At 41.4% G+C, this 25,060-nt stretch overlaps 1 protein-coding gene across 3 annotated transcripts in view; it reads left to right on the top strand.

The window, feature by feature from the left end:
• The window catches only part of ZDHHC3 (zinc finger DHHC-type palmitoyltransferase 3), a 33,911-nt gene extending 9,511 nt beyond the window's left edge, over nucleotides 1–24,400 (top strand). For 2 of the 3 annotated variants that reach the window (XM_053984328.1, XM_053984337.1), the window contains exons 2-7: nucleotides 1,927–2,256; nucleotides 4,950–5,074; nucleotides 8,246–8,342; nucleotides 10,225–10,306; nucleotides 12,066–12,196; nucleotides 20,488–24,400. In XM_053984328.1, the coding sequence (XP_053840303.1) occupies nucleotides 1,951–2,256; nucleotides 4,950–5,074; nucleotides 8,246–8,342; nucleotides 10,225–10,306; nucleotides 12,066–12,196; nucleotides 20,488–20,730 (984 nt within the window). In that variant the 5' untranslated portion in view covers nucleotides 1,927–1,950 and the 3' untranslated portion in view covers nucleotides 20,731–24,400. Of the gene's footprint in view, nucleotides 1–1,926; nucleotides 2,257–4,949; nucleotides 5,075–8,245; nucleotides 8,343–10,224; nucleotides 10,307–12,065; nucleotides 12,197–14,886; nucleotides 16,559–20,487 lie in introns of those variants that run through there. The other variant, XM_053984344.1, reaches the window with a different exon arrangement.
• The last annotated feature ends 660 nt before the right edge of the window (nucleotides 24,401–25,060 follow it).

The following is a 25,060-nucleotide window of genomic DNA, read 5'->3' as shown; positions in this document are numbered from 1 at the left end:
CTCTTTAGATTCATAAACCATCTTAAACTTGCTTGGCAGCATACTAAATGTTCAAAGTGGAAAGATAAGAAAATACCTAATTCTCCTAGTTTCTTTAGATGAGTTGTGTTAGAAAACAAATGCTGTAAATTGTCTAGTTCATCAGCTTCTGTACACTTAGGAAGTTTGTACTTCTGGCTTTTGCTTCTCACTGTGGCCACAGCAGTTCCAGTACCTCTCTTCGTGTCACTCGCACTCAGGCACACAAAACTCATAATTTCTGTGCTTGCATGTAATTAATCATCCTGCTCATTAATAACCTTATTCTTTGGCTGTGAAAGAATAATTCTCCTCTTATGAATTTGGTCTTCTTATAATAATAGCTGAAAAGTAAACTATCATCTCCTTCCCTGTTGAGATAGGGGCAGCAACATCTCCATTTAGGTTGCTGTTGGGAGGAGTAGAACTTTCTTCTTGTATTTGGTAGAACTTAGCCATAAAATCTGGAGAAAAGTTTGAAGTCCTTGGGATTTCTGCAATTCTCTCACTATGTTTTATGTAAAATATATCCATTTTTAAACAATTAATAACAAAAATAGCTTTAGGGTGAACTTTCTTGGCTGAAAGCGTAATTGGTGGTGAACACTTTCTCTGAATTTAAACGGCATAATGAACACTCTTGTTTTGCAAAACCATGAGAATAAGCCTTTTGAAATAGCAGGAGGCTGATACCTTCCATTCAGGGATCTGCAATTCAGTGCATTTGGCAGTAGAATTATTGTAACCATTTTTGTAGAAAGATGGGTCTTCAGAGGGTGTAGTGTTATGAAGCTTTTAGAGCACTGAGCAAATACTCTGAGTAGAAGTTGTTTGGAGGAGGTTGCTGGGTGTGTAAAGAGCTACTTTCAAAGTGTAGCATTCCAGGTGTGCTCCAGCATTATTGAGTACAGATGGATTGATGCCTTGCCAAAGACTTAGGAGCACCTTCTCTGTTTTCTTTAATGCCTACATTTGGTCGGAGTTACATTGAAACGCAAGCATGGTGCATACCTGGAGCATTACTGTTCCTGGTTACAAGATGACTCTTACTCTCTGGATAGACAAGGTGTCTGCAGAGCTGGAGAGGAGAGGAGAGGACAGGGTTAGTGTTGGTCCTCTTGCTACAGTAGAGTGGAGTTGGCTGGAAAATGGGAAGCAAAACAAATGCCATTGAGGAATGGAGCAAAGGTGGCGGGAGAAGCATGGTAAAGCAGGAGACTTCCAAGGGATCTAAGGCCAGAGGAGGAGGTGAGAGCTGGGGACAGCTGTTGCTGGAAAATTACATCCTCCAGCCAAGACTAGAAGTTCCTGTTAAGATCTTTTCTGGGTTGTGCCTTAATCAATTCCCGCAAATCTGACTGTACAGCTGTTTGTTTTTGCACTTTTACCCCAAAGCTGGGAGTCAGTGGGTAAGGAGAAAGGAAGCCTCTTCCACTTGCTTAGTTTCCCAGTATGTGTAGGAAAGACGCTTCCCCAAATACGAAGCAGCAAAAAGGGACCCTGCCAGGTGTGGCAGGACTTCCTCTTCTCCCCCTCACAGTGACAGTGACAGTGCCAAGTTCTTGCTTCAGTTCCTGTTGTGGCCGCTCCTGTTGGCTCCTACCTGATGACTTTTTCTTCATTAAAATGCTTGTTGCCTTTCCACTTAGGGAGGTGGAGGTGGCACACAGGTAGACCTAGTGTGTAATTAAGCACTTCTTAAAAGCACTTAGAGTCTTCTGAGTAAGGAGTGTTCTGATAAGCGCAAGAGTGTGGTTTCCCAATCCATTATTTCGTGTTTGATTTATTAACCTTTTTGCTTTTTCATTTCACTTTCTGCAATTTTCCCATGTGATGACCATGCAGTTATGTGAACAGAGGTCTGGATGTCTGGCAGAGCAGTGAGCGCTGTTTCTGACTCTCTTTCAGATGCAAGTATGGACATAATAGCCTATGATGATTACTCCAGTCCACCGCTTCAGAGATATTGAAAGGACACCTGAATACCTCCAGCCAGAAAAGTGTGTTCCACCTCCTAGCCGCGCTTCCCTGGGAACAATGTGGTTTATTCGAGATGGCTGTGGTATTGCATGTGCTGTCGTTACCTGGATGCTGGTGTTCTATGCCGACTTTGTAGTCCTTCTTGTCATGCTAGTTCCATCGAGAGATTATGTTTATAGTGTCATCAATGGCACACTGTTCAACACCTTGGCTTTCCTCGCTTTGGCTTCACATTTTCGTGCTATGCTGACAGATCCAGTAAGTATACACCTCTCTCTGTGTGTCTCGGAAAGAAATAGGCGGTGTTTTTCTTGTCTGCTAGATGTTGGGTAAATCAGTTGCTGAGTGAGTGGCAGATTTAAATAACTTTTGTGTGTCAGCCTGCTGAGAGAGGCTGCTGATGTGGTATGCTAATTTTTCGTCCCACTCAATTCGGATGCAAAGTCAAGGACCCAGCACTAGATTCCTGGTGTGTGAGCAGCTCCTCTTTCTGCACTGGGAAGGAGAGTGTTTCTCTCTGATGCTGTTTTCTCCCCAGTGGCAGATCTTGTGTTTGTGGCTTGTTGTGTCTTGACAAACAGGAAAGCTAGAAAAGCTGGTTTTGGTTGTCTGCCTTGGCAAGTATTGCTTCAGCAGAACAGAGCAGAATATGTGTTGTTTTGAAAAGCTGTGTTACCATCTCTCATTCTACTGATTTTGTTGAGTGTATTGGACAAGGCTGAAATAAATACAGTCTGAGCATGCTAAGAGATGGCAGTTCTTAGGCAAGTTGGGAAGCATCAGAGTTGTGAGATCCCCTTGTATGTATCCTTAGAACATTGCTTTGAGAGATCAGATCTGCTGCTTTTTCATCTTTCAGTTTGTGACAAGATAAAGTTTAGCACCCTGACGCTAATTCTGAATGGCCTGTGATGGTTTATTTTGCTTAATAACCTCTGGACAGTAGACTCAGTTCAAAACCCCATCTCCACTAGTCAGTGGAAGGAAAGACAAGCTTGGGCTTCTCCTGTCTCCTTCCTCACAAATGTTGCTGCTGTTGGGAGTGGTGATGTGCCTCTAGTAAGTCTGCCCCTTCCAAATATTATTTCCCCCTTGAAACCTTGTTAGGTGCAGTTAAGACTTCAGTATAATCTTTGTTTCTTAGATTTCAGCTCTTCCAGAAGCCTCAGCACTGCAGAAATGGCTTGATTTAGGGTATTGTCACAATTTGTGGTAAAGATTGTTGAATTGCAAGCTACTGCTGCTGGGCAGAAGTATAAGCAGTACTTTAGCCTCTGAAACTTCTGGACTCGGGAATAGAGGGTTGAAGCAGTTTGTTAGATAGTCTGTATCCTAAAGGTAGTTGTTAATTATTGTATGTTGTGTGATTTTTATGCTTAGGGACCTTCAGGTGGCTGGAATTATTTTGCAGAGTTAGCAGCAGCTCTTGTGAAACAAAAGCTGTATTTTGAAATGGGCTAATTGGAGCAGTGTTGTAGAAGCAGATACAATTTCTGTTGAGAGTAATTGGGGAAATATATATTAATTCCTTGTGTGAGGTGGGATTTACGTACGTGGGTGGAGAGCCAGTGGGATTTCGTTTCATTTTATAACGAGGAATTCAGCTAAATAAAATTCAAGAAGGAAGCTACAGAGAAGGGGTGCACTAACATCTGACAGACAGTGAGTCTGGGATTAAGGAAGCTTCCAGGACATGGGGAACCAGGGGCATATGTAAGATGAGAATGAAACAAAAAGCACTGCTGAGGCAAACAAGCAGAATTCTTATAATAAATAAATGAACGACTCAGTTCTTCACAATTGATAGCGTGTGTCCTGCATTTCAGGAACTGCTTCCAATGGGCCCTTGCTAAGAACATTCCTAAAGTTTTGAGCTTTGCTGCATACTTAAGAGAGAGAACATGAGTTGTAGCAATTTTGTGGAAATTGGTTTTGGTAATTTTTAAATTAGTCACGCCTATTAGGAAAAACTCTCCAAAGATTGCTTTAAAAAGCCCCATACTACTGGTCCTGTTTATTGCTGTTAAGAGGTTGTATAGATGTATTGAAAAGAGACTCTTCCATCAGAAATCTATTGAAATATTGCATCTCTGGTTTTATTTCAATTAAAAAAGCCTTAACTTCACAGAAGTAAATTGTGTCAATGTACCAGCAGTGATTTCATACACCATGTTTATGCTTTTTTTTTTTTTTTTTTTTTTTGGAGCAGAGGGAGTTTCTTTGGTTTGGTTTTTTTTTTTTTTTTTTTTTTTAAGCAACTTTTTTGTCCCTATAAAGACTAGAAACTCATGAACTTGGGCTCCTATAGCAGCAATATGTTACCTATTTAAAGATATACTTTAAAGTGGAAATTGCACAGCTAAGAATGTTTTACCTGTTCTACCTTATTCAGATGTGACAATTCTTAGTGTTCAGTGTTTGAATGTTAAATCCCAGTTTAAATAGCAAATACACAATGGAAGCATAACTATAAATACATGATTTATTTACCAGCAACTCTTAGTGTACACAAGGATACTTCTGAAGAAGCAGCTTCTACTGGCATAAACATGTGCAGTTTTCAGTATGTGATAGGAAACACTGACATGATAAATCTGTTGATGTGAAAAGAGTGATGAAGATTCTTAAATATGTAAAGGTTACTATTGGACTACAAAAGACTAATTGCTTAAGTGGAGGTTTATTGATGTTTTAAAAAAAAACAACAAAAGCCCTACCAAAATTATGTATAAGTATGTGGCTCCATATTTTAAGACCACATTTAAATTTCTTTTCTGAATCTTCTTGCTCTTCTTGAAACTCTGTTGATCTTAGGGACGCTTTTATTTCTTCTTCTTTCTGCCCCTCCCATAGTTTTAAGTCATCCTGTTGTTCTTAGCATCCATAATGTCCACAAGTTAATCTCCTGGTTTGTTGTTTTTTTTTGTTGTTTTTTTTTTTTTTTTCTGCAGGGTGCTGTACCCAAAGGTAATGCCACAAAAGAGTTCATCGAGAGTTTACAGCTAAAACCAGGACAGGTGGTTTACAAGTGCCCAAAGTGTTGTAGTATCAAACCTGACAGAGCACATCACTGCAGGTAAAGTCTGTTCTGAGGACGGCTGTTTCATCAAGACCTCAAGAATTATTCACCAGTGTACCTTGTTACTGCAGTCTGAGACCGGAGTGGGTCAGTTGAGGGATTGGCATACAAATTCTGTTGTCAGTAGTACCAGACACATTTAAGCTTCTCAGAACAAATCTCATACCTTTTCTGACAAATTTTCATATATAGGAGGCTTGGGCTACTTTGTGCAAAGTGAGAAACACTTAAAATTTTTGAATGCTCCCTTGGTTCCAGACTTCTAACTGACATTCCATAAATTATCATGTAAACATGACTTGAAAAGAGACATTCTCTCCCAAAATGCATAGAAATCCATAAAATGTCTCCCAAAGGGTCAGTGTCTTTTCCTTCTTTTTTTAATTCACAAACCCATTTGTCTGTGTATTCTATTTAGAAGGGATATTTAAGTTAAAACTGAAGTGCAGGTAACTGTATATATTAAGAGTTCAGATTTCCACATTTTCATTGAGTACTGTGACTTTGTTTTGTGATTTGTGATAGATCAGTATGCCTACTGATCTGTCATGTCCTTTCTTTTTCTGGTAGGATAAACTTCCTGGAAGAGAGTAACTGGTAGTGAGCTTTTTAGTACTAAAGGCAGTGAGCAAAAAAATAACTACTTCCTAAAATTCTCTTCTGCTTTTAAAGCAAGCGAACCTGCTTTCCAGTAAGTAGTTAATAAGTTTGCACTGGTGTCATTTCCTTGCCTACTCAAAAACTAATACATACAGAGAGAACTCTTACCTGGGCTAGTGCTGATTCATGCAGTGGTCTTGTGGGGAGGGAAATACATGGTAATGAGCTGAGCAAACTTGTCCTGCTGTTTGCTTTTTTCATATTTGTTTTCAGAGCTTCTGTTTGCAAATGTTTTTATTTTTTTGTTGTTTTTGGGACTTTTTTAATTTTAATGAAAATCAGGAGTCGGTTATTCAGCAGGAACAACGTGGTCTTGCCTATCACTTATTAATGCTGCTGTAAAATCCCCTGTGACAGCTTTTCAATTATGAATGAAACTTCACATCTAAAATGCTGTCTTGATGATGACTCACAGTATAGGTAAAAAGACTCTGGCTAAACACAAAACCTTGTCACCATGGTATTTTATTCTGTCCTTTAAGATAAGTTTTTAGACATTAAGATTTGGGAAGGTGATCTACTGATCAGTGATGATACTGAGAATCTTCAGTCAGACATTTTTTTTTTGTGGCCTAGGGAGATTTATTAGACTTTAAAACACCAAAGGTTGAGCATATGCATCAGCAAGAGATACTGCTAGCTGTATGCCAGAGGGACCAGGATGTTTTTGATAAATGTGCTATTTAGTGAGTCCTCTGTGCCTAGTAAACTAGTCCTGCCAGCATTTGGAAGTTGGGTGGTTGAATGGGGGAAGTGTCTGAGTGTGGGCAATCCCTGCTCTCTGTAGTGTTTAGTTGTGGTTTCTGTGTTTCCTTTTCTACCAGCTAGCTTCCTGTTCTGCCTGTCATCCAACTGTTTTTGGTATGTGTGCATGGAATAAAGCTCTCCTCCCAACCTCCTCTCCTGTCTCTTTCACATCTGTGGCTTGGCTGCTTCAGGTTGTCCCTCTGGGGAAGTAGGAGCAGTTGGAGGTTTGCTTGCACCTCTCCCAGAGCCCAAGGAAAGTGTGTGCACAGCCGCACACAGGGAGGCATTCTCCTCCCTCACTATCTTCCTCACCTTAACCTTTCCTTTTTTTTTTTTAATCACAATGAGAGATACTTGTCTTTCAAAGTACATCACCTGGCAGATAAATTTCTCTTACTGTGCCTGCTGATTTTAGACCCCATGTAGCTCCAAATGATTTTAAGCTGTTTGTTCTGGCAAAACAAGGCTTTTCTTTTTTTCCCTCTGCATGTGGGATTGACAGGTAGTAGGGCACCCATGTTTGCCTGAGGAGAAGGAGCTCCTGATCTGCCTGCCTGGACTTTCATTTAGGATCAGGCCTATAGCAACTCATTTGTTTTTCAGGCATAGCACATATCCTTGGGGATTATGCTCTCCCACCAATTAAAGTGAGTGAAAGGCTCACTTTAGTTCTGACAGAGAGATTTTCTATTATTTATTCATACATGCTGATAAGAACATATTTATGTTTTCATTTGAGTTCCCCTTAAGTGTTTGGGTGTTGAAGTTTATTATTTATATTAAGGTCAAGATGCTTTTTGTTATAAGAAGAAAAATAAAATTAGCAGAGCGCTTAGCCCTTTCTGTTTCATTGCTGCCAGAATTGTTCTGGAATGGCTGTTTCTTTTCTAGGTCTATTGTTTGTTTGCTTTGGGGTTTTGTGTTTTTTCATATTTGATTTCTGTGCTTGTTTGTACAATGTGGTATCAGGAGACTTGACTGCCTTTCGTCTCCTATCCCATGAGAAAGCAACAGAGAAAAAGACTTTCTTTATTATGTGTGCTGAAGCAGTTACTGACTAAGCAAGAGAATGATGTTCAGAGTAATATATAAAGTAATAATGTTTTAATTATTTGACTTCCAGCCACAACTTGCACGCTGGCAAGAATTTGAATTTTGATTTCATTAGTCTGGTTTTGTGAAGTACTTTAACATCTAATTTCACCTTGAATGTCTATTGTGGTACCATCTTCCTGACTGACTGCCGCAGCTATTTTCTGCTAGTATGTGGCTAACCTTGATGTTAATAATCTTTTCTAAAGCCTTATTTGATTGCAAGTTCCTGCTACCAGCAAATGTTGGCAAATAAACCTGAGACTGTTGTCAGCAACTCTGAGAAGTATCTTTATTCATTACTACCTTTTGTGTCTTTGTGATTTATGTTTAGTTTTAATCTGTAGACATTTTTACAGGCCAAATAGATTAAAACTAAACACAGATTTTTCCCATCTGTCCGAATGTATTGTTCAAACCATATTTTGGAAAGAACCACTGATGTGTGGCATTAATTTTTGCAATGGTGGTTTGGTATTGTATGGTTCATTTTGAACAGGCTTAGTCAAGTAAGCAAACCACAAATATAAATATGGTGCCAAGTAAATTCTTTTATGTTCAGATTTCACCTCTGATTCTTTAGCTGAATTTCTTTGTCCCTCAAACCCCTGTAAAATTTTGTGTTCTTGGAATGAAAAGTGCCGTTAATGAAGACCTGTGTTCTTTCAGCGTTTGCAAGAGGTGCATTCGGAAAATGGACCATCACTGCCCGTGGGTCAATAACTGTGTAGGAGAGAATAACCAGAAGTACTTTGTACTGTTTACAGTAAGTATTTTGCAGGTGATGCTTCAGGGTGTCCAGTGAGAAGTGCTGAAATGTAGTGCATAGTGTGTGAAGCAGCTCCCAGGGCTGGTGTTCTCTTCCTTCGTGTTTTGGAAGAACTTTATGGGGACCTGCTGCAGCCTTCGGTTTCACTAATTAGGGAACAACCGGTCCCCACCTCCATCCATCCACAGCAATGGGAAAAGGCATCACAGGAAGCATTTGTCAGGGGTTTTTGAGGTTTGTGTTGATGGTTGTTCAGCACCTATTTTGTAAATTGTTCAGCACTATTTTGTAATAGTGTATTGTGGTGCTGAGCTCTTTGAGGGAGGGGCCATCCTTTTACATCAAACAGTGGCTGGTAGAGTCCCAGGCCATATGTAGGGTTTCTAAACATTATAGTTGTATGAGTATCTGTGTGGGATCACGTAATAAGAACTGTTGCCACATCTCAAAGAAAGAGTGGGAAGTCTGCATCTCCTTGGATAAGAATTATCCACCTTTTAATTGCAAGTGGTTTATTTTTGTACTTGAAAACCAAGGAGGTGCTTGACTTCTTGTACTATATCTGCAGCATCGTGAGTAAGAAAACAGGAGTATAAACTTGGAACAGTGGATATTTCTGGAAGGTTTGAAATGTGTTTCATCAAAGTGAACTGCAAATATCCTGTGGGAGTAGTGTGAACATTACAAGGCTGAGTCTCAGTGATGCTCTGTTTTATTAATAAATCTCCTGAGATATCTGTAGGTTTGAGGAAGTATGTTCTCATATTACCAAGCAGAAAGGAGATTTTCAGTTGAATGACAGGCTTAGTGTTCTATGGTGTGGTTTGCAAGGATGTGGATTACAGAACAAAATTAATCCCGTTTCTTTCCTATGAGCAAGCGAGGTTTTTTTAACCTTGAGAAGTGAGCTAGGTGTTCTAGTCCTCTCAAAAGGATTTCAGTTACTATTAAAACTTGATATCCACTTTCAAGCAGACTGTATTTAAGACTTAATTTGGTTGAGAGGAACAGAAGAAGAGTTGCTGGTTTTGTTCTTGGATATTCTTTTTGACACATGAGGAAGTGAAATAGCAGCAGGCTCAACTTCCAAGGAAAACCAGAATGCTTCCCTATTGCCTTTTACTGCTTCCAGAGGTGTTTCTTATTACAAAGGCTCTCTCACTTCTGCTACCTGCCTATCTTTGTCAGAGTTTGTAAGTTCAGAAGAATAATTTTTTTAGCCCAGTCTTAGTAAATTGTAATCTATGTGTAATATTGCACATAGCATCTGTTCTTTTTGTTACATACAGATTTTATTACAAAGCTAAACCAAAAATGATTAAGTACAAAGTGTTAAAGCCTGAGAGAAACTTGCCATGCCAGTGAGAAAGTACTTCTTTAAAAAAAAAAAATCATTTTTCTGAACCTCATACTGGAAAACAGATAAAGTCCATTTTCTGGTTAAAACAAAATAACTTGTTTCTCTGGGAAACTGTAGTGCTGTCAAGAGCTTTGACAACAGGATACCTTGATCAGTGTTACTGTTCTCTGAAAGTCATGCAGTACTCAGCTGAGGTAAGGACAGTAAGCTGTGTGGAAGGCCACTGTGGGACACAAGAGGCTGGGTTTTGGATCCAGCTGGTGTTGGATTCAGCAATCTGCCTTGTGTTTGCTCAGAGCTGTTTGTAAGGAGAGAATGAGTCTGTGTAGTTGTGGCATTTGCCAGCTTCATGGTGCTTTTTCAGGGGAGATGGGAGAGCTTGATGGTTTTTGGAGTTGTTTTGTGGTTTGGTTTTATTTTGAAATCTTATCACTATGCTTTTAAATAAAGTGTTGGGAAGATTTAGCATTTCAGTCTTTGAACTCACTTGGTACCTGTATTACATCTTTTATTTTTCAGATGTATATAGCACTGATTTCCCTGCATGCCCTAATCATGGTGGGATTTCACTTCTTGTACTGCTTTGAAGAAGACTGGACAAGTGAGTATAAACAAAATACCTTATTAAAATAACAGATTAGCCTTTGAATAAGGATAAATGCAGTTGGCTTGTTTCAGAAGAATGCTATCAAGGTTCTGCTATGCTATCTCTATTTTTCTTTTTATCATCTTTTTAATGATCATTCCTGGGACTTCATAATTCTTTTTGACTTGCTGGAATCTCTGTCCTGAAAAGTCCTCTTTTAACTTAGACCTGATAGTGCCTAGGAGAAAGCTGATATGTAAAGGCATCTAAGGAGTATGTGTGCAATAACCTACTGTTGACATGAACACAGCACTGATTTCCTGAATGCCAGCAAAAGATAAGAAGAATATGTATGCTTTTTTTAAAAGAGTACTGTGAATCATTCTTGCAAGACTGCCAGGAAAACATGCTGCTCAGATCCAAAAATCCACCCTTACAAGAACAAACAATTCCTTCCCTCAGAAAAAAATAAACCCAACAAACCAAAAGCAGAGCCCAAGCACCTCAAAAAAGTGAAACCAAAAACCTCAGCATTCACTCTGAAGTAGTCAGTGAGTACATTTTCACAAGTCAGTCTATGTATGTTCCTACAACCACAAATGGATATAGGAAACCTTCAATGTAATGCTGAGTTGAACAGCAAGGTGTCAAAGAATGTGCATGCACATGTATGTACTGCTTGTGAGTATTTTTGAAAAAGGAGGAAGGTTTTTTCCCTTGGAATTTTAGTAGTGTTATTCAATATGATGACTGGTTTTAGTTCATAGTACTGCAGAGGATACACATATGAATTGAATTTGAAAAGGTTATTCTGCACTTCAAAACTTTGTAAAACAGCTGCCAGCTGTTACTGAGAACATCTCCATTTGACTGCAGTGACCAGGGACATAAGGGAAGGATACATCAAAGGGTAGTTTCCCTTATCTCCTTTCTCAGAGCCTGTTCCTGTGGGGAAAACACTTTCCTACCTACCCCAGGTTTAGGTGGCAGAACAGAGCGGTTAGGAGAGATGGATATGTTGTTCCAGCTGCCTTGTGTTTGTGCAGATTGTGTTAGTCCCCGATTATGGTGTATCTGTTTAAGCCTAGGATCTCATTAGAAAAATGAAAGCTTTTGGTGAGAGTCTTAGTTTTTGGAAAAATCTGGAGATGTTCTGGCATTTACAGCACTCAACTGTAACTTTGCAGCACTCAACTATGACTTTGGCTCTATAACATGACTTTCTTCTGTTCCTCCTTTCTAATTACCTTCTTGGGTTTCTTTTTTCAGCTCTTGCTTGAGTTTGCACTATTGAGTATGAGGAAAAATAGGAACTTGGTTTAATCTGACCTTCTTTAAGTTACGGTTTAGAACAGTTACGAAAGGAAGCACACTGGTTTTATGTTGGTGCTACATATGCTTGTGTCCTGACTGCCAGCTTGAGATTTTTAATAGACTTATCAGTGTGGAAAATCTGTTGTCTAAGATTTAAGAGAGAACCTCCATTGAAATGGAGTCCTAGTTGGTGTGCTGAGGAAACACCGAAGTGGAAAAGAAAGTTGCAGTCTTGAAGTGTTGCAGGGGTTTTGGTGGGCTTTTTCATTTTTTTTGAAATTTGAGGGAGCGATCATTTTATGGCTGAATGTCAGAGCTTCCCTGTGCATTTTTCTGGGAAGGTTGTTCATATAATTTATTTGATAGTTTGGGTATGGGAAACTCGTGGCTTAGCGGGTATTTTGCAGCAGGTGCATTACTTGATGTCTACCCTTCCAACTTCATTGTTTTGTCTTCACAGAATGTAGTTCCTTCTCTCCACCAACTACAGTGATTCTACTCATCCTCTTGTGTTTTGAGGCTCTCCTATTTCTCATCTTCACCTCAGTTATGTTTGGGACCCAAGTACACTCCATCTGCACTGATGAAACGGTGGGTGTCTCATACTCTCTCCTTTACCCTGTCTCTCACCATTTGTAGAAACAGTGACAGGCTACAGGATTTTGCCTCATGGCACAAGGAGTCCCATGTACCCTTTGAGGAGAGATCCAGTGTAATAAAGCTGAGCTAGCACAGTTCTGGATGGTGCTCTCTGAGGGTTCCTGTGGGACACAGGGTACCCTGTGTACTGGCTGGGATGCTGTGTTGACAGTACCTCCCATAAGGTAGGCATAGGTAGCTGGGGTTACTCTGTAGAGAGTATTTGTCCCTGTGGATTGGAGAACCTTTCTCCTTTAATGAAGTGCTTTTACATTGGTATTGTCTGAAATTCAGCTGTGTGTCCTGGTTGTCACTATTCACAGGTTTATGTGATGGAAAGGCTGGAAAGCCAAGATGAGAAGTTGGGGGAGGCACAAACACACACACACACACACACACACACACGTGGTTCTTTTAGGCTAGAAGATTTTCCAGTCTTAGCTACCTGTTCAACAGTTCAAAAACTCCTGCCAGAAGGAAAAAGAAAAGGGAGTGGAGTAGGCTCATGGAAACTGCTGGATACAGTCTGCTGCAAATCCACCAAGCCATCTCTGATTTGAAGGTGGCATAGTAGAGATTATATAGTAATATTACAGTCCTAAATCTTTTTTGCCCACTTCTGCAAAGATGAAGCTGGTGACTCGTGGGAGTGTTCCCACACTTGTGGATACTTGCACTCTTCACCAAGCACGCTCAGGTAATTGAATTAACCAGAGTGGTTGGAGAGAAGTGATAGTCTTAAAGGAGCGACAGCTCTTCTTTCCTCCCCTGCCTCCTTTAGGTTTCTTTCCCCTTGTTTGCCCATGGCCAGTAGAAGCTAGAGGAGGTGTTTTTGTTGCTGTCAGAGAGCATTATATGCCGTACCAGCCCATTGTTTTGAGCCTTTGTTTGCAGTGCTTTCCTTAATGCTTGGCTTCTGCGAGAGGGTGATGTTCCAACTGTCTGTGCTCAGAGGAAGACTTCTCTGTGCTTTCTGATGGGGAGAGCCCCAGGAAGAAGTACAGTGTGATACTGTACTGATCCTGCTGAGCTTGTGTTCAGCAGTAAGTGTGTAAATTATCAATGCTGCCTGTGAAATCATCATTTGAATTTCTCTATCTTTGGAACCTGTCAAGAATTTTTAGAAATTGCTTCCTACAGCTGGGCACCCAAATAAGTCCCCAGATTTTCCCTTCCAGTGTAGTTCTGGGGACTCGTAGATTTTAAAGGAGCAATGCTGCATTCTAAAATTAAGGAATGAAATATGGTCTCCCCATGCTGGGTTGTGGAGTTTTATTTTTGGGTGTTTTTTTAATATGTTCCAGTAAGGATTCTGCTCTATGGAATGTCTCACTGTTGGTTTGCCAGCATTGAGCTAGCTGTATGCAAGCAATCTATTTTGAGCAGAGGAATATTTCCAGGTGAAGTGCTTCTTGGCGTGCTCTCTTGCAGTGTTCTAATTTGCATTTTAGAGACAGGGCCATATGTTGCCCTTTTTTCACCTTTCTATTCCAGTCACTGGGAGACTTCATGCCTCATCTTGAGTATGTTGTCCCGCCAAAATGGTTCCTTTCTGCCTGAAGGGACCCAGAACCCTGGTATTTTGCTCTTGTCTCTGGAGGTGACATTACCAGGGATCAGCACAACTCTGGCAGCTGACCCATGTTGTGCTCATCAGAGCTCCCAGCATCAGTAATTTGAGGCACACAGATGTATTGCAGTGCATTACTGTGTAACATGGGAGACACATGTAGGTCAGGAGGAGCCTTACCTTGCAAGAGATGCAGAGTCAAGGAACTGGGTGATCTGCTGGCTGCTGCTGCTGCCGCCTGTGGGAGAGCTATGCTCTCCAGTGACTGCTCTTACTCATTGTGCTTCTGTAGCAGCCAGACATAAATGGCTTTCCTGAAAGACCAAATTCACTTCCTGGGCTTCAGACACAATATGGGTTTTTATTTTCTTTTTAATGTTTTAACTAGCAAATGTTTCAGCTGATTGCTTGATGGCTTATTTTTGTTCTGCCTCTAACCTTTACTAAACAATGCCAATGATTTCTTCAAGTCAGTATCTTACTTAACCCTCTCTCCCTACTGTCAGCCCAAGTATGTTTTAGCAGTGATTCTAATGACACATGAAGAGGCACAAGGTAGACTCAGCTACACTGAGCCATGGGCACTTCCTGAACTTGCTTGGTGAATCTGGGAGCATTACAGAGTTTATCTTTGGGTTTGTGGTTTTTTTTTTTTTTTTTTTTTTTTTTTTTTTTTTTTTTTGGTCTGCAAGCTTGTAATGGTTTCTTCTAAAACTTTTCCATCTGGTTAGCACATAATCCATTCAGCCATTAAAGCATATACTTTTTGTTTGGTTTTAAGTGGTGGGTTTTTTTTTATTGACATCAGAGGCAATTGGATGGCAGGTCTTAAAATGGTTCTGAAGTATATAGGTCTGAAGAAAATGAAAGCAATTTTATTTCCAAGGAACAGTTTCTAGCTTTAGTATTTTTTAATATAAAACAGTGAGAAAAAAAGGAAAGGCAGTACAGATGCATTTGTATTTTCTTACTCTGTCCTTTGGATAAGGGGTAACTGAGAGTAGACCTTTCCCCGAATCCAGAATTACAACACCTGAGTATTTGACTGAAAATGTGATATTTCTGTTTTCAGGGAATAGAACAGTTGAAAAAGGAAGAGAGAAGATGGGCTAAAAAAACAAAATGGATGAACATGAAAGCAGTATTTGGCCATCCGTTCTCTATAGCATGGCTTAGCCCATTCGCAACACCAGACCAAGGAAAAGCAGACCCGTACCAGTATGTGGTCTGAGGAATTCCTGACCAGCATTGCCACTAAAATAGAAACATATTACAGCACTCCTGTTACAAATTTTCCATGAATGTTCAAACAAAAAGCAAAATGAACTTTTTTATGTCTATTAAATGGCTGATAATTGCAGAGGAAAAAAAAGCCCTGTGTTCCACCATTTTAGATAATTCTATATCTCTGGCTGAAACTGCTGCTGCTTTTTTTTTTTTTTTTTTCCTTTCTTTTTTTTTTTTCCTTTCTTTTTTATCACATTAACTTTACTGGCATTTGTTTCTCTTGCTTTCTGAATGGCATAACTAATGTGAAGGGAATCCTCTCTTCTCTGTTATGACCCACCTCTTCTGAGTAAATTCTCATGCTGTCTCCTGACTGTGATGAGCTCTGTGGATGACATGTGAGTGCCAACAGCCCTACACAGACACCTTTGGACTTCCTGAAGGAGCACATTGCTCTTTCATAAGTGAACTTGAACAGGGAAGCAGATACTCCACGTACCAAAAGGTGCAAGACCAGAAGGCAGCACAGCAAGTGAGCCAGTCGATCTGGTGATCACAAACAGTTAAAGTACTTAAACGTTGCCAACACCAATTCTCACTCCACCCTCCTTTTTCCTTCCAGCAACAGAACTGATTCCATCTTTCTGGCATTATTTTATCTGTTCCCTCCCTTGTGTGCAGGAAATTGTTGCCCCTTTAGGATAACTGTGGCAGATTTAGAAGACTTTTTGGATTATTACATGCCTTACACTTCCAGGAAAGAAAGAAAGCTAATTTTCAAGTGTTTAGAATAGCAGAATCATGTTTTTTGATGTATGTTTGTCTTGGTAAATGACTTGTTAGAGCAATGCCTGCTAAACAGTGTTAACGTGGAAAACTGACATGAATGCCCAGATTACTATAAAGACTAATATTGATGGGATGTGTAAGTGTTCCAGGGTGATTGATTCTATATTGTTAGCTTTGCCCTGGTTTAGAGCTTTGTAAATCTTTTCTCCTGTTTATGCATACATGTGTATGTGTGTAAGCACATGCACATATATGTGTAAGGGTTTGAAATTGGGAAATATTTATGGTAAGGAGCATGCATGCTGTTATGAATTGTGTGGTGATGAAAAGTGGGAGGGACAGAAGGCATTCCAAAAATGGGTAAAGATAAATCATTCATAATTCCAACTGTTAATGTTAATTACAACGTGTTGTGTTCAGGAAAGAATTTTATTATATTTTTGATTCACAACTCCCATGGGCTCATCAAATGAATTGCAAACAGAGGAAATGCACAAATCAGCTGCATCTGTGACTTCCAAGGAATCTTTTCTTTCCTTGGTTTAAAATATTTTTTTGGAAACTGACCTGCTTAGACTGCTTCAAAACCACGGGGGAAGGGAGGGAAATCAGGGAAGGAGAAATTTAATGGATGTCTCATTTTGGAAGTAATGTGAATGCTGCATCTTTTCAATCTGTTAATGCTTCCATATGGAAAACAAATGCAATAAAACTTTTCCAAAAACTTGTTTGCTGTTCTTTCTCTCTTTCTGTGTTCCAAATCTTGGGGAAAATCTGTAATGGTTTTCTGAACTTCCACTTCTGTATGCAAGCAGGCAGAAGCATATAAAAGTTAATTAACTTGAGTGTTCAACTTCTAAGTTGAAAAGTGAGTTAACTGGTAATATCTGATAAACCACTGATCTGTTAATCAGTGGTTTATTTCACCAGCTGGGAGAGCCTGCAACTCTGGGAGAGGTTTGAGTATGTGGTGGTTTTTCTCAGAGAACGCTCTCAGCTTAATCGTTAAGCTGGATCCTGGGCCATGGTCAGTCCAGCCAGTGAGACATGTGCAGGTGGTGATTTGAACTGGCAGAGAATTTGGCCCTAAAGCTGCCTTGATGCAAAATGAGATATATTGAGGGGAGAGGCTTTAGTCACCTAGGCAATTAACTAATGAATGCACCTCTCTGTAGTTCACTGCTTCAGAAATTGTTTTGATTACAAATTCTACATTCCAGTTAGGGTTTATTTTAATTACCCTTATTAGCTATGTGTTCTGGAGGAAGATTAATTACATTCTTCTGGCCTTTTGACCATTGTGAAAAAATATGTAACTACGGAGTTTTTCTTGTTTCAAACCAAATGCAAATTGTTAAACAGCATGATATAGTACTGAGATTTTCAGTATCAAAACTGAGTGTTTTGTCTTTTAAATGAGGCACCATCACAGAAATGCCACTGGTACCTGTCGTGTGTATGTGTGTGTGTGTGTGTGTGTGAATGTGGTGATAACCAGGGCCTTCAGATTTCCTTGCGCTGTACGACTTTGATGCAATTTGAGTAGTATTAAAGTCAGTATTAGTATGAGAAAGGCAGACTTACTGGCAGAAAGGCAGACTTTGCTGATGGAAGGTATTTTCTTGGTCAGGACTACCTGATTTTAGGTGCTGGTTCTGTTTTAGTGTGGCCAAGAGAAACTGAGGGACAAACTCAATCAGAGCACTTCTGTTTTAAAAAAATAAGTGGTGTTCCATGCAGAAATGTGTGAAGGAACTGCTGTAAGAGAAGTTCTGCCTTAATCATGATTTTCCAGTGGCAATGCTTCCTGTGTCTTCTCCTTAACCATCAGTTTGTCTCAATGCTTATCTTTTTGGTTTGCTCTTTCCTTTCATATCTTTAAAGTGCATTGAAAGAAATTAATGCATTTCTTCTAACATTCAAGAGCTGTCCTGCAGATTGCTTCTGGGTCAGACCATGCAGCCCACCATCCTCCTCTGGCACTGGGCAGGAGCAGATATCAAGGGCAGTAGTTGAAGAAACAGGGTATTAGCCTGCAGCATCACAGTGTCACAGGTCAACCTTGTCTAACTGTCCCCATGTTTGTAATGTTGTCCCTCTTACTTAAAGAGGAATGTCCAGTATCTTATATTTCTCACTGTATGTCTTTTCAGTATTGGTTCAAAATGATGTAATTTGAAATAGGGAAAGATGATGCTTTCTAAGCACTTTTTTTTTTATTAAGTGGAATAGCTGCATGATGGGAAAGAGAAAGAGGTGTTGGTTTAATTCAATACACGAAATTCTCACTTTCTAAAATAATGGTGAGAGATTTATGTAAATATATTTATTTTTAAAAAGTTTCATTAAACAGTAATGAAATGTCTTCAACAGCTGTGCATTCCTTCCATCTCCCTTAGATTCTTTTTAAGGCATAACCTCATACCCTACTGACCATGTAGCCAGCAGCCAAAATTAGATCAAGATACAATTATAAAACTTCTGTTTATTTTGAATACATGCTGTGAAGGGATTATTGAGGTCAGGTTGGGAGAGAGAAAATACGCCCCTGGCTGTTCTGATGAACTACTCCCTAATTTGCATTAGCATAACCTCAGCCTGACCTTGCTTATTGCCTTGGTTAGCAGATGCTGATAGGAGCAGGTGAGCAATGTTTTTTAGGGGAGGGAATGAGGAGTTGCTGCCCAGAAGTGTTCCAATTTTGTACTCCCAGTCTAGATGGCAGCAGGGATTGAAACGGATTACACAAATGACTGAGGGCAAGGTTGAAGCTTGTGCTCTCAGGAAGGGTTTAAATGCCTGATGTCTGTCTCTCCTGCTCTGTGCTACTTGTTTTCCTTCTCTCTAGATGCTCACACAGTAAATGCTCCAGCCGTGTTCCAGCCAGTTTGTTACTAACACGTGGGAAACCTCTGCAGTTCGCTAAGGAACAGCGCACAACCAAAGGTGGTCTCTTGCTTTAAGCTGCCAAAGCTTTTCGCCCGGGTTGCACAGCCACTGGGTACTGAAAATTCAGTATCCTGGAGGAAAGTGCTAGAACACTTTGCCAAGGGTCTGCCGTGCATAAATTCTTCTCCTCTCCAGCTTGCCCAGCAGGGAGGTACCTGGTCGGGACCTGGCTGTGGCACACAAAGTGTGGCATCCCAAAGGACCAGAGGCTGCAGGGGATTCTCCCTGGAGTGCTTGAAATGGTACATTTGCAAGCTTGGGAGCAGGCCTGTGCTTAGCATTCAAAGTCCTTCAGGGCTTGAATTTTTCCCAAATTACAACCCTGAGGAATTCCAATTCAGTATGTCATTCCTTTCTGCACGTTTACTGCTGGGTTTCTCTTAAGTCAGCATGAGAAATGTGGCGTGAATGAAGGAATGAAGTTCATAAAAGCTTTGCACGCAGTGCTTTGGTTTGTGGTGTGCTTTCTTCTGGGTCTGCTTGTGCTGACTCAATGTTACTGCAAACTGAGCTGCTGCTGTTGTCTTATTTGTGAGGCTGACAGTGAGTGCAGCTGTGGTGCCGCTGAACTGCTGCGTGTATTCCTTTCCCCTCACTGCAAAGCTTTGAATGTTTTGTGTGTTGTCAAAAGTCTGTAGAATTAGAACATGAGAAGTGTACTGTTTTTCTAGCTCTTCTAAAACAGTTCTTTCTTACAGTTTTAACCCAATTTGCTTTTTTTTTTCCTTTCCTTGAGTTTCTCAAAACTTGGATCCAGTATTGTTGCTTCTCTAAAGAACAGACTTTCTGTGTGTCACTTGTATATCATCACAAGTGGATCATGCACAGCTGCAGATCTGACTACTCTCTTACATGATACAGATGATAGGCATAAAATATTATGCCCTATTTCACACAGTGGTAGCCTTAAAAATAATTAAGAAAATTAATTTTAGTTTCCTATTTCTACATGGAGAAGGCTGCCAGGAAAAAAATGGTCACTGCCCAAATTTGATGGATCTGTTCTTTTAGTACAATCAAAATGTTTGCTTTACTAAAAGTGACATTCTTGGAGGGAGACTGAATCAGAATATTGACTGACCAAGGCTCCAGTCCCATTTTGAAGCCTCCACTTTAACCTGTACAGATTTTCTCACCTCCCAGCAGTTTATCTGGCTTGCATTGTGATTTGTCTTTGACAATTTGGTAAATGGAAGTTGTGTTCTTAAATATTTGCTCTTAACTGGCACAGAGTGAACTTCTAGTGACTAGCCTAGGTGTGGCAGGGGTAAATTCCTGATTGCTGGGAAAAGGTGCAGTATTTTGGCTGTGTCTGAACTATTGCAAAAAATGCCCAAAGAAGGTGAAACTTTTAAGTTGTAACTGTATTTTGTCACTCCTTGGAAGGATTCAAAAACCTATGTGAGAAAAGGTCCATGTTTCCCAAAAGTCTGACTTTTCAGAAGCCATCCCTGTATCCTAAATATCAATGGCAACTGATGACAAAATACATCAGCAAGATTCAGGTTGTCCATGGACTTGATCTCATGTGAGGGTTTTGCTGTTAAATTTGGAGATGAAACTCTCAGTAATGTAGAGTGTCTGTCTTCATTGTTAACTCATACTGGAATAGCATCAACCTGGTTATAGGTATGCATGTGCTACAGCACTTGGTGCCCAAACACCTGCTATAAGCATGAGACGACCATAAATTCTTCTCTTCTTGCAGGGTATTGAGCGACTTAAAAACCAGAAACCAACCTGGGAGAAGATCAGCGGCTGGGAAGGAATGAAGCTGGCATTTGGAGGTGCCTTCTCCCTGGGCTGGTTCAACCCTTTCTCAAACCTGAACTGCGAGAGCCCAACACCGGCTGAAGCGGTGGCAGCAGCTCCTGCGTCTGAAATAATGACCCAAGAAGAAATTGAGCAGTTTCTGGCTCGAGATGTTGCCATCCAAATATTGCGTGAATAAGCAAAGCGTCCTTCTCCTCCAGGAGAAGCTTTCAGGTGGTTTTTTTAAAAATAATTACTCGTGCTGGAGATTTAAGGGTTGTTTTTTAACATACTTTCTGGTGCATTAAAAGATTCAGGAGTATTGGTCTGGAACAGACACTACAGCACTAGCATAAGCAATGCAAATCTCCAGAGAGAGCTTCATAAGTGATGGGGGTCATAAGCTCCTTTTCTGACTTGTGTGAACTGCTTTATCGGTCTTTTCTTACATGGCATTTAAGGACAGTTTATTATTGTCAGATAGATTGGCTCCAGTTCCCAGAAATGCGCCATGCTAGGGAGTCTGGCTAATCTTTTGTTCTTACAGCCCTTTGGAAGACTAAATGTGTGATGGCAAGATTAGCCAGCTCTGAAGGTTTTCTGGAAAAATGCATCCTCTTTAGTCCATCCCATCCCATGGGTGCTGCTTCTGCATTATGGACGTTGCTAGCGCACTGGTCTTAGCAGAGGTGGGATGCCGAGCTATGGATGCAACAGATGGCTGATCTCACCCTGGGTGTGATTCCTTTGGGCTCTGAAATATCTCCAGGGGTTAATTTTTACCCTCTGTGCTTGTGAGACTGCTTGTGAGATTGGTGGTGCTTTTTGGAGGTGGTGGTGGGCTTGTGATGGTGCCAGGCTGGCGGGAGCACTGTCCCATGGCCAGTGCAGCCAGGAAAGGGCAAATGTTGGCTGGGATGCTGAGCAGCTGCTGCCGGTGGAGGGAAGCTTTTCCCTGGGGCTGTGGTTCATTGGCATGTAAGATGTGTGGAGTGGGAGCTGCCTGGCTGAGCTCTGCAGCCCAGGGAGCAGGGAAGCAGTCTAGGCCAGGTACTGGGGCTATTTTTACAGTGAAAGAGAGGGCGATGTGAGCGCCCTGTGATGGAGGTACTACCTCTCTCTGTCTGACTTGTCTAATTTAGATATTTCTCTTTACCTGGTAGCTAGAGTTGGTAGAGAATGAATAGTGCCTCCTAATCTAACTGGGTTTAACATTGTCCTACTAGTAAGTGCCATTACTCCAGGTTTCCTTATACTAATTTTGCAGCCAATCCCTGGAGAATGCTGGTGAACCTGTAGAAGGAACACCCATCATTCGAAGAGGGCATCACTGCAGGAGGCAGTAGTTGCAGCAAAGTCCTGCAGAGATGTTGCCAGCTGCTGCATTCAGATGCACTGCAAACACTTGGCATCCTCCAAATGTCAGGCTACTTTTAATTTAGACTGTTCTTCATTTGTGTTTGTTTCTTCTTCTGTAATATACCTTAGATTAATTGTCATTAAATTTGCAGGAGACTAGAAATATGCTACTGGTTTCCCCCCACAGAACATGCTTGCTTTTTTCTCCCCCTCCCCTGTAACCTGAACCAAAGATAACTGCTTCCTCTCAAAAGGAAGAGAAAGGAGTTTTTGGGATGAAAGCATGGTATTGTGAAAAACCTATATGAAGTTTTTATTATTTATAGGAGTAATATCAAATGGAATCTGTGCAAGATTTTTTTCTGTTTATTTTTAACCCCTCGGAAAGCATCTTTGTGCGCATTAATTGTGTGGCATTCAGGGGATGAGATTCTCTCCTACATTTGTCCTCTGCCACAGCAGTCCTTTTCTCTGGCAAAGGAACAAATAGAGTGCCTTGGCTGTTAGGAGCACAGCTTCAGCAAAATCTAAGGGGAATTTCTGAATAGTTGTCCCATTCCCTGTTCCCTCTGGATGTCTCTTTGTCAGTGAAAAGTAGATCTAGAGAACATCATTAGGAATTGCATATTTATAACCTTTGGGATAAAGGGAAACACCCCACATTTGAGGGGAAATGAGATATCCTCATTTAGACATGAGGTCTTGAATGCCTTTGCCCTGTGCAGCAGGGTGTTGAGGGAGGAAGCTCTCTTCCTTCTGCACTAGCCTATGTTCATCTCTGTCAGCATCCCACAGGAGAGGGACATCAGGGACATACACAGGTCTGTAAGGAATTTCCTGTAGGGAGCAATGGGGATGTTGAAAGAGGAAGAGTGCCTTTTTTAGCTCATGTTTTCTGATTTTGCCCTGCTGCTCCACCTCTGCATCCAGTTAACATCCCTGCCTCTGGTGCTGTGTCTGCAGTGGGAATGGTGCTATAGGGAGGAACTAGTTCTTGGCTGAAAGTCGCCTTGAGGCAGGTGTATAGGGATGTCAGCCTGGGAGAGAACCCGTGTGCTGCATCCAGGGATGCTTCTCAGGACAGGGACCCTACTCTGGGACATGGCTTTGGGTAGGCATGGAGGGAGACAGCCTAATTTCTCCTCCACTCTCAAACCTCGTTCACTTAATCATGAGAACAGTTTTCATTTGCTCTGTTTCCCACCTCTCCTGTTGTTCCTCAGGTGCTGGCATTTCTGGGTTTGTTTTGTTTTGTTTTTTTAATAGTGGAAACAGAAAAGTAGTGTGAAGAGGAGGGTAAGAGCCAGAGCAGTCATCTTCTCTCCTGCAGTTACAGTCTGAATGAGACAGGGATGTGTCCCTGGACTTTACACAGGCCATGGACAGCCATCTCCAGCTGTGGTGCCCCCAGGACATGGTAGGGTGACTTCCTATGCCCAGCAAATCAGTTCTGATGTTTCTTGGCTGTCAGTCTCCCTTGTCACCTTCCAAAGTCCCAGTACTCCTTGGTGTATCTCCTTTCTGTCTCAATGTAGTATGACAACTGTCAGAAATCACAAGTCTTCACAAATTGGAAAAATCTATTTTATCCACAGCTTTTGTATAAACCTCCTTCTTTAATGATTGACTGGTAGCTTGAGACCAAACATGATTTTCATGGAATTGAAACTTAGCTCACTGTTTACCTTCCCTTCCCTCTACACACTTCTTGCCCTTTGTTAGAGCAAACCTTCATGTTCAGACCATGCTGCTATGGTCCTGGCTGGCTCACCAGATCCCAGAAAAGACATTCTGGAGAGCCTGCTTGTATTGCCCTAAATTTATGGGGCTAGGGAAGATGCTCCCTCTGCACTGCTCAGTGGGACATGGTCTGCTGAAGATCCCATCACTGCTCTGACATGAGGTGTTAATAAGTGATGGACAGGGTCCTGGCATATGTGGAAAGTGTTCTTGTGCTTCTCACCTGGTGTCTTCTGCAGCAGGTTTTCTATGCAAATAGGGAATTTACATCTCGTGAAAAAAAAATACAATTTTGCTGTTTGTAACTCCTTTTGTGCCTTTGGTCGTTGTTGTACTTTCTAAAGAGCTAATACTTCATCTGCCAAGCACCACTTGCTCCTCCCTACTCTGCAGACATGATGCGCATGGACCCTGCACCCACTCTGCCTGTGGAGAGGAGCTCCCACTCCCTGCTGTGCCACCACAGGAGGTGGCCTTTGGGGACCCTGTGCTGCTGTGGAGTGCCCACAACACTGTGGGCAGAGGGGCAGCAGGGGTCAGGCAACCTTGACCCCCTTCTGTGGCCTGGCAGCCAACTGCATGCTCGTCTGGGAGTTTCCCAAATCCTTGAAACAAAGAAGAGTGGTTAAAACCTTTTTGCCTTTTTATGTCCTTTTTCCCCCTCTTCTCTTTTTATGGGCTGGCACATAATCAGATGTAGTCACCATTTCTTTCTTCTGCTCCACTGCCTTAATGCCTGAGCATTTGCCTTTTAAATAAAAAGATAAATTACCCACTATGCTACTGTGTGACCTGATTTCCTCTTTACTTGTGGAAACACTGGCAAACCCAGTGGCACTCTGCTGCTGGCCATGCTGTGGGACAGAGAAATCCCTTGCTAAAGGTGGGCTCAGGTGTTGCTGGGGTGTGCAGTGCAGTGGTGGGCTCCAGCTGTGCACAGCTCTTGTCTTCTCCAATGTGACTATGGCTGGAAGAGCTCCTGATGAACACTGCCATCGAGGTTCTTCTGTAGTCCAGCAGCATTCAGAGTGGAAGGGGAAAAATATAGGTGGTGCATTTCTAGGGAACCACTAGTAATGAATGCTGCTGGAGATGGCACCTCTTCCAAAAATGCCTGAAAAGCCCCAAAGAAGTGGGATAGGAAGATATATGAAGAATGGTACTTGGGGAGACTGTGCTGGGTTTGCTCTTTCTGAGCTCTAAAGACAAGGAAAGGCACGTGCTGGTACATTTCCCAGATTAAGCTGGGAGGAGAGGGAATTGCCCAGGAGGGATTTGCTTGAAATGTTCCTTGAGCTGCACAGCAGCCCTTGGTAGGACCACAGCACTGCTGCCCCTCCCAGGCTCACACCCATCTCTGGCTGAAGCTGTTACCAACACGAGCTCCAGTCCCTGGTCTGAGATGGGAACATCCCCTTGTGGGTCCAGAG

Source organism: Vidua macroura, chromosome 1 (genome assembly GCF_024509145.1).
Source record: "Vidua macroura isolate BioBank_ID:100142 chromosome 1, ASM2450914v1, whole genome shotgun sequence".
Taxonomy (NCBI): Eukaryota; Metazoa; Chordata; class Aves; order Passeriformes; family Viduidae; genus Vidua; species Vidua macroura.
Note: the sequence above shows the minus strand (reverse complement) of the source record. Positions and strands in the feature narration are given on the sequence as shown.